Source organism: Electrophorus electricus, chromosome 4 (assembly GCF_013358815.1).
Source record: "Electrophorus electricus isolate fEleEle1 chromosome 4, fEleEle1.pri, whole genome shotgun sequence".
NCBI classification, from domain to species: domain Eukaryota; kingdom Metazoa; phylum Chordata; class Actinopteri; order Gymnotiformes; family Gymnotidae; genus Electrophorus; species Electrophorus electricus.
The window spans coordinates 13671736-13681735 of NC_049538.1; the positions used below are offsets into that span (position 1 = coordinate 13671736).

The 10000-nt window shown below is 45.4% G+C and overlaps 1 protein-coding gene across 2 annotated transcripts in view; it reads right to left on the reverse strand.

Moving 5' to 3' along the window:
• Nucleotides 1-10000, reverse strand: part of LOC113577459 (rho GTPase-activating protein 42) — a 60134-nt gene that overhangs the window by 28202 nt on the left and 21932 nt on the right. For both annotated transcript variants that reach the window (XM_027010112.2, XM_027010111.2), the window contains exon 4: nt 4583-4654. In XM_027010112.2, the coding sequence (XP_026865913.2) occupies nt 4583-4654 (72 nt within the window). The remainder of the gene's footprint in view (nt 1-4582; nt 4655-10000) is intronic.

Below are 10000 nucleotides of genomic sequence, written 5' to 3' on the forward strand. Positions count from 1 at the left end.
TTGTGTTCCAGATCTTTTGTGCATAAAAACAGAATTCTGCATCACTGTTCTTTTTAAGTTTCGCATGGGGGATATGGAGAAGGCTAACAGTAGGAGGTCTTAAGACATGATTTGAAACATAATCATGCACTCGGAGATGCATGAAGGTGCTAAACCATTAACAGATGTAAAAAGTAGCAGTAAAATTTGATAGCAGATTATGAAGCAAAGAAGCAGCCACTGGCGTGATGCTAAAGATTCTCTAATGTGATCTGGATTTCTAGACCATGTTAATATTCTTGCTGTTAAAATTTGCACTTTGCTGTAGTTGCAGGAAGTTCTATTAACAGTGTATTACAATAACAAACAAAAGCATCGGTCAGTTTCTTAGCAGCTTGCAAGCGGAGATAGGGTCTCACTTGTGCAGTGTTTAAAAAAATGACAGAATACAGCTTTAGTAATACTATTAATATGTGGTTTAAAAGTTCAGTTTCTGTGTGTAGTGCCAGAGGTCTTTCATACACCTTTTTTTGTGATTGCTTCAAGACCGATTTCAATGATTTCTGTCTTAAAACTCATGTCTGTTAATCAAAATTACATATTAGGAAGTTATTTCCATGAAAGAATTCCCATAATGCCTTAAAAACGGCTTAGATGTTACTCTACACCTTTGTCTCCATTCAGTAAGCGTGGATGTATCAATATGCTAGTAGACCCCACCTCTTTATCAACCCGCCCCCCCGCCGCACCTTAGAAATGGAATGGTAACAGATAAAACGAGTGAACTATATTGTCAACCATCTAATAGTGTGTCGACACCTTGGTCCTGATCGCCAGCTCTGACAAGTTAGCTACCTTGTAAATATCCAGAAAAAAAACATCCAGATGAGCTGTTAGGAAGAAATGCTTTGAACACAAAGTGTGAGAAAATGAAAGTGTTAGGAGAAACGCAACTGCCTCATAAATAACATACCATTATGCACTTGAATTAGCTGACCTTATCACGAGGTTGATGTGAAGGATGTGAAGGTTTCTGTCAGAATTATTATAATGTTATATATGTAGAAATCCAGTTTAACACAGTTCTAGAAAGACAAACCGAGTTCTCAAGCCAATTAAGAGACATTCTATCGTCTACAGCATCAAACGTAGCAGTTAAATTCAGAAGTGTAAGTACTGAAACATCACCTGGATCAGCATGTGTTGTCGTGTGTCCATTGAGTACTTCCTCTAATGCTGTTTCAGCACTGCAATTTGGTCTGAAGTCAGATTGGAGTTTTGTCTGGATATTGCATTGCATTCTGAATTTTGAATTTTCTCTGGATATTGTTAAGATGTGAGAATAACATTTTTTCGCTTATTTTACTCAAATATGGAAGCATAGAAATTGGGTTGTAATTGCTAAAATGACTCGCTGTTCTGAAAAAGTGTCTGTTTCCAAACAACATCTAACACACTTAGACGAAGGCTGACACATACTGACAAAATGATGCTGGAATACGTTATAAAACACAGGTGGAGGAATTTAGCTCCTCGACAACTTCTGTCCCACTTATCTTTTTAAAACTGTTCATAGTGTTCTGCTGTTGAATAAAAGTCCACTATTGGTACTTTTGAAGGCAAAATATTAATGACCTTTGTATTAATAATCAGAATCATTACACTTTGATACTGAAGCCTCAGGGAGATAATTATTAGTTAACTAAGGATTTAGCACACAGACACAAACCAAGAGTTTTATTTTCAATATTTGCTCACATTGTCATTTACACATTTTGAAAATTATGTCTGTCTCTCTGTTCCTACCACATTGATATAAATGTCTGTAAAATTTCAGAATTTCCTAGTTAATAATTTAGTTTTCCTCCACAGACATTCTGTGAGGTTTCCTAAAAACAGCTACTTGATGTGCTGATGTGTTGAAGTACTGTTATTTCTTCACTGTTTACTTTGTCTTTCATGTCAATGGAAGCAGACATATTAAAAACACACAGCAGTGGTCTGAGATGGTGATATCCAAAATTTTATGTTAATACCAGGAAGGAGGGAGACATGTACGATACCACTACTAGTAAGTGTGTGTGTGTGTGTGTGTGTGTGTGTGTGTGTGTGTGTGTAAGCGTGTGTAGGAGAGAGATCTAACTGCATGGTTGACCACAAACACACACACTCATGTCACTGGACTTAATGTGTAATGAGACAGTCACTGAGCAACAGGACCGCAGACAACCACAGGCGCAGCTACTGGTGTGTGTGTGTGTGTGTGTGTGTGTGTGTGTGTGTGTGTGTGTGTGTGGGTGCTGTACATGTGTTGTGCTGGGGAGCAACTGAGTCACTAAACTAGTACTTATGATTTCCTATCATATATTAATGGACATCAATTTTCTATTAACATACATATTTAATAATAACAATACCCTTCCAGTTGACTTTTCTAGATACACTCAGTGTTACTTAGACAGACTTTGCTTGTAATCAATTAACATTCCTTAATACTTAACATTTTACAGTCTTGACTGATTGACTGGAATTTCTCACTGCTGAGAAATTCTACACTCCTGAGGTTCTACACTAGTCCTGCACCATTAATCTAGGAAGGGTCAACATAACTGCCTGTCTTTGACCTTGTGCTATAATCCTACCAGTCCCATATCATCTGCATATTTTTACAACGTGACACTTCTGTCCATTTTCAGTTCATTTGTGTAAACTGAGAAAATAAAATGTATAACAAAACGCTAAAACACAACTCGGCGGTATGTGTTCTTAAGACTGCTTGACCAGAAATCCCTCCCTTACAGTGCATCCTCCTGAGTTAACATTAGTAAGCCAATGCGGCAATCGATGCATCCCGTAGTCCCATATAGATTTTTGGCCGTCGTGTTCACCACGATGAGACGCACCTCCTCTCTTCCTCTCTGCGCTTTATATGTAAACTGCAGGGATTTGACTACTAGACTATAGATGGTGTCTAATAAGTACTTACAAGTCTCCATACATTTAATCAAAACTGATGCCAACATATATTTTCACTAATGGAATTCGAGTTGAAATCCAGGCACCTTGGGTTTTGGGTTTGATTATAGAAAGAGGCAGAAAGCAACTTCTCTTTTTGACAGCTGTTTTTGAGCTGTTACTCATATAATCAAATACTCCATATGGAATCTGTCGTAAAATGAATTAAGATAATTCAGAAAACAGGGGCCACACATTACAACGTCAGCCTTAAGTCAAGACTTAAAATCACTTTCATCTTTCTCTATTTTGGCCCTAAGAACCCTTCTTTTCTTCCTTAGCAGTCATCCCCACTAAGAAATGCACATATTCTCCCATTTAAATGTATTTTCTCTTATTTAATTGAAAACGGAATCGTTTGGTTTCGATTAATGATGCAATGATGACAAGGAGCAGACCGTACTAGTTTAGTGCACCATCGTGTCTGGCAAAGCAAATGTGTTGTGTGGCTGTGTGTCTCAGCCACTCACTCTGGTCTGGAACATTAGCCAGGCTGACTGTGGAATATGAGACAGAGAGAAAATGGCAGTAAATATGAGGTGGTATTTGATGGGGGTGGGGTGGGGTGGATGGGGTGTGGTGATGTGGCAGATACAGATGGCAGTGCATTCTTTATCAGGAGGTCCATAACCCTGATCACCTACCTCCCCCTCCTCCATATCTACACACACACACACACACACACACACACACACACATACACTCACATTACATGTCCACATGTACTTCGCACATTACATAAAATACCCATGAGTAATGGGCTTTAAAAGAGCATGCAAAATATCTTACTTTGTGTAAAAACCACGAAATATCGCCTGTGGTTGGTAAGAAATTCGTTTTAGGCCAAGTGCTATGTTAAATAATTTTGTAATGAATTTTTAAGCCACGTCCTGTAAACCCTTCCACTCAGCAATCCATATTATTTAAACGTTAATAACTGTCTTGACTTCAGTTGCTATGCCGAACGCTTGTTTACAAGACAGCTGTTGAACAGCCTGCCATCCAAGAGCACTTGAAAACCAATTACACCTTTGACTTCTCGCAACACACTTTTGCTGCCTTTTTGCAGGAATACGTAGCTGCAAAAATCTTCGGGGCAGACAGGTTGCAGAGCACGGTGATGTGGAGCGTCTTCGTGTGTGCCCTAGGCACTGGCAATACGGGCTGTGCGCTAACACATGTACGGTGACGACGGGAAATGAGCAGTGTGCATTTAGTCAGGCTCTTCCAGACATGCTGCGCCGCTTTAGTACTCGGCTACACTTCTACTCGATACAACCGCTTCTCTTCAGGCTCTTGGAGTGTAAGTAATTAACTTCTAGAGTTTTACATTGCTCTTGCTGATCTGAGATCAGACAGCAGAAGGCGATCGCGCCCACGTGCTTGGCGGTACAAAGGTAAGAGCCTTGTGACCTGTATGTGACCTCCCAACTGTCATAGGAGAAGGGAAAGGGGTCGAGTCGGGTCAAGCGATACCTGTAGGAGTCAGTTCTACATGTGCACATGCTCAACTGTGTGAGAAGAGAGAGAGAGAGAGAGAGAGAGAGAGAGAGAGAGAGAGAGATAGAGATAGAAGATTAACACTTACTTTTGCCACACCAATCTGCTCCTTGCGAAACCTCTCCAGGGGAGTGATCAGCACATCGTCAGCGTTCTGGACCTGGATTGGAGCGGAGAAGTTGGAGAAAGTGCATGAGAAACCACGCTTTTAACTGCAACACACACCCCCGCTGCCACTGAACTTTGACCCCTGATCAAATTTACATGGCAGGGGCCACTGGTAAAGTGCTAACATGTTTTAACGAGTACGCGCCGCACCGGGCGAATTTGTAGTTGCCATGAATGTTTCATCACGCGGAGGGGCGGGTGTGGGAGCACTCTCCCCAACACCACAGAGGTACAGTAATAGCTAAGGAGACGAAGTCTGCCTCATCAATATTCCCTGGAGGAGAACTCCAGGGCCAAGCGCAGTAGTCTGGTCCGCTGGCTGCTAAAGGGAAGAAAAGGAGCAGTGATATAGATGTTGTGAAATTGGACAATAAAAAGACATGAGAAAATGGCCCTCTGATTGATACGGGCTCTGGAAGGTACCGGTGTTGGGAGTAATATGGGCGTGTGTGTAAGAGTGCGGGAGGAGTAATGGGTGGAGTCCAGATCATCATGCGTGCGGTACTTTCATTGTAGCCTCTCACAGATAACTCTCCATTGATCATTTCAGTTGCAGCGTGTGTGTGTGTGTGTGTGTGCGTGTGTGTGTGTGTGTGTGTGTGTGTGTGTGTGTGTGTGTGTGTGTGGGTGGGTGGGTGGGTGGGTGTAAAAGACCAGGCATGGCGTGTGACATGACACTTGTTTTGATTTAAAGTGTTATTGTGTAGAGTGTGTGTGTGAGATAAAGCAGAGATGTAGTCTCTATAATCCATAATATCTCTATTTTTAGACAAGCTAGAGAAGACCAGCTAAGTCTCCCTTCCTCCTGCGCTCAGTCTCTCTCTCTGTCTCTCTCTCTCACTCTCTCACACACTCTCTCACTTTCTCCCCTCCCACGAATGTTTTCATTGTCTCAGAAACTCCCAGTGAAATTCTTAGCAACCCTTTTCACCATCTTGGCAAATACAGAGAAATCCCATCCATATTCTATTGCTCTCCTGGGTGATTTTTAAACCAAACCTCTGCAACATCTTGATCTGTTCAAAAACTATGCATTCTTCTCAGTGCAACCAAGAAGGTGGTTTTCATTGTAGTTAGAGTCTCAAGGGTCCTTTAAGTAACCACTCTAAAGACTTTAAACAGAATCTACAGAATTATTAAGAATAATATCAACACACAGGCCATGCACTACATAACTACAGATTTTCCAAGTGTCAGCACCGAGGACGCCCAGAGCACTTCGGTTCTGTGCCAGTCCCAGTACGAGATCGGGCATTGATGATCACGTTTCGCTGGAGTACTTGAGAATGGGTGGTTGTGCCTGAATATGGCATGGCGTATATACCTGCCCCTCCGGGACTTTGGAAATGAGCACAATCATTCCTGAGAGGCAGGAGCATGTAGGGGTGTTTCATTACCAGTCTGGGCAGGACGTCAGGATTCCTCTAACGCCAGCCGCGCAACCTACGTCGAACGCCGCGACACGCTGAAACCCAAGTCGCCCGGCTTCAGCCTGAAAGCTTTTTCGCCACGCTTCTCCAGCTCCCTTCGGGAAGTGATACGCTGCCACTTTCAGGCCGTCTGACCGCAAATGTTCTACTGTGAGGATCTCTACTTTTCACCTTTCTCGCTGGCCTGGGGTAACGTCTCTCCCCAGACAGCAGAGCCTTAAGATCACGTGGAGCCTCGGAACGAGGGTAAGAATGACTGGTAAAATGATGAGCATCCCACAGTCTCATGGTCAGCTCAGCACTGAGCTTCCGCACCGCGGGGCCTCCGGTCGGACGGTTTCAAGGTGAGCTTTGGCAGCGGGACGACAGCTGGCACCCGGCGGTGCGAGCGGGTGGGAAGGTCCAAGTCATGGCCGCACATCCTCTGTTACGTTCCTCAGTTTGCTCGACACAAAAGACCATTATCGCTGCAAAAGAAATATCACTGCAGTTTGAAATCCTGCCCCAAACAAAAGGCTCTGCGGTGTGAGGGTGGTTTCACAATGCCCCCTTGCCCCACCGGAGGCTACGGGCTAAGGGGCCGTGCCTGTCCTGCCTTCAGAGCCAGGCACGCAGCCAGTCCTGCACTTCCACGACCAGGCCACAGATGACACCGTGGTCAACTCCAGCCCTGGGGAATAAACCCCATTTGCCCCCCCCCCCCCCCCCCCCCAAAAAAAATTGGCTTTTTACCAGCAAATGTGGCCAATTACTGCCAGTTCCATAACGGTGAAAGAATGTACCATAATGTCAAACACATGTAGCTAAAGTAAATAAATCTATGGAGAAAATAAAGACACACAAAGAAATAAAAACAGTGTGTGTCAGTGAAAGAAAAGCAAGGACAATCATTTGTGGTTGAGTGCCATTATATGGCTGAATATGATACTATTGAGAACACTGTCTCACATTACCCACATTAAACTCAGTGCACTATTCTTAGACTAGTATTCAATACAGAATTTGTACAAAGCTGAACATTTCTTGTTCAGTGTGAACAGGTCACAGTTTGTCTTTCTGCAAATGTTTCTGCAAAACACAGTAGCACTCTGTCTTCTTTTAACCACAACCAATATTGACAACATGCTCTGGGCTATCTTGATGAGGCTACAAGTAATAACAGAAGAAACCAGAGCAGAAAAGTGCACCGTTGCCCTCGCTAATGACAGCGCCGTTTTGCGAAGGCCTGGCCATGCTGCATGATGTCCCAACACGCGCAGCTTGACCTGCGGCGGGGGCATGAAAAAACAAAAGGGGATACATCCTTGCAGAGAGGAGAACGACCCATCGGTCAGTCCACAACAGGGTAACGCCAAAGTACCGCTGATTTTCCAACATATCCATCAAGTGGTGATTAGATCTGACAAACACAGAGAAGGATGAGGCTCTAAGTGGAGATTTAATGGAGCAACCCTGGCACAGAGAGGTCGATTACCCCTCCTGCACAGAGCAGTGTATGACTAGCTTAATATAAGCCCTTCAGAAAGTCAAGAATCCCGGGGCTCACACTCGGGTCAAAAACACACACTGCCTTTCACCTACTGTACAGTCTATATAAGTGGTGTGTGGCTTTCCACGCATCAGGAGGGAAATGTGTTTTATGTGAACCCCTGCAAGGACTACCACACACACACACAAACACACACACACACACACACACACACACACACACACACGCACACGCACACGCACACACACAAACACTCTTCTCTTGGTCTTGGAGGCCTCCAGCAATGGTTTGAGTAAAGAAAACTGTCTGGAGACCCCGAGGGACTGCTTTGATAACAAGGTTGTTAAAACTGACAAACACCTTTGCTATTTCCTTGTCTGACCAGTGAATGAATCTCCATCTGGACGACCGTCAAGCGCAAGTGTGAGCCCCACGCTCGGTCTGCCTCTCTCTGCTGCCTAACGCACAGCCCTGTCAGCAACAGCGATAGCACTGTCCAATGGAGTCATTCGTCTGTGTGAGCTGTTGGAACGCCCACCTCAGTCGCATTATAGAACCGTCGGCACCCATAGCTGGGCAAAGGCTGGGCGTAGCCGACTTTGAACAGGAAATTGGTGGCACGTGGATTGGAAGGTGCCTGCAGACACGGGAGGACAGCCATGAGCTGCTGCTGTTCCTCACGATTAAAGCAGAACGCTTTTCCCAGGCAAGCTGCAGTAGGCCGTGCAGATAACGCAGAGCTAATGAGAAACAATACAGGGGTGGTGGAGGCTTGGCTGGCCAAGGTGTGGGTGAAGATAAAAACCCCTGGTGAAGAGAAACCTCGCTGACAAGGAAGGCCAAGATGTCGAACAATAAAAGCCTGGACCGTCGGAGCTCAGACACCCTGGACCGTCGGAGCACAGGCACCCTGGACCGTCGGAGCGCAAGCACCCTAGACCGTCGGAGCGCAAGCACTCTGGACCGTCGGAGCGCAAGCACCCTAGACCGTTGGAGCTCAAACACCCTGGAGCACCGTCAGCCCTGCAGGACCACACATGTTTGCTCTCCCACTTACTCATAAACCCTCTAGACACACACCTGGAATGTGGGGTTTTGCACAAAGTATGTGTGCACAGACACACACATACACCCCTGCCACACACACACACACACACACACACACACACACACACGCACACACACGCACGCACACACGCACACACACACACACACACACACACACACACACACACGCACACACACGCACACACACACGCACATGCGCACGCACACACACACGCACACACGCGCACACATGCACGCACACACACACACCTGTACGCGCACATGTGCACGCACACACACACGCACACACGCGCACACACACACACACACACACACACACACACACACACACACACACACACACACACGCACACACACGCACGCGCACGCACGCACGCACGCACACACACACACACACACACACACACACACACACTCCTTCTCTCTCTATCACCCTCTCTCTCTTTCTCTTCTGTTTTTTCTCTCCCTCCACATCTTTTCTCCTCTCTCTCCTTTTCAGTCTCTCTCTGCCGAGGTGCTCAGTCGACTGGAAACTGGGGGACTGAGTGACTTCTTAGCAGCACTTTAAAATGGTGCAGTTTGAGAAGTCTGCGCAGGAGAAAACCAAACCCGCAAACACAGGAGGTGACTAGCAAACGTCTGGGCCCAGATCCTTGACTGGCACAAAGCCATCTCAACCCACAATAAACCTCTTTATGTTTGAGCGGGTGGCGCTTGCCATACAAGCACCAGCAAAACTCCCTCTTAGTCACAAGTGGCACCTTAAGTAGCCTTAGATATGTTATTACCACAACAGGAAGGAGCTCCAGCTAATTAAAGACACAGTTCAGAGGGATCCTGAATGCATACTGCCTTTGAGCAGAGTTTAAAAGATGTCTTTATCACCCACTGTCTTTTCTCTTTCTTATTTTCCCAAATTTTTTGTTCCAGGTTATAGATTAAATCCAGATGTGTGTGGGCGGAGACTCAGGAGGGGGTGAGGGGTTGGGTTCACTCATGGTGCCGCACAAACACTCTCGTAGCTGAGCACCGGAAGGGACCAGCGACACCACCTAAGGCAGCACTTCATACGACTGGCAAACGATTCCAGTGCTGATGAACCTTGCCCATAGCACAGTGCGTATAGTATAGTACTTCACCCATAGTATAGTGTGTGGGTAGACATGGGGTTCTTGCAGATGGAGAACCTCTGAAGGAGATGTAGGGCAGATCTGGAGCAGAGTTTCTGCGGGTCAGGCCAAGGGCTGTATAAATGCTGCAATTCTATCCTGTTCCCACAAATACAATGTTAGAGTGCAAATTTGTTAATTGTAGGAGGAAGTATGCATGCTGCTGCAGTAGGGCTGTATGT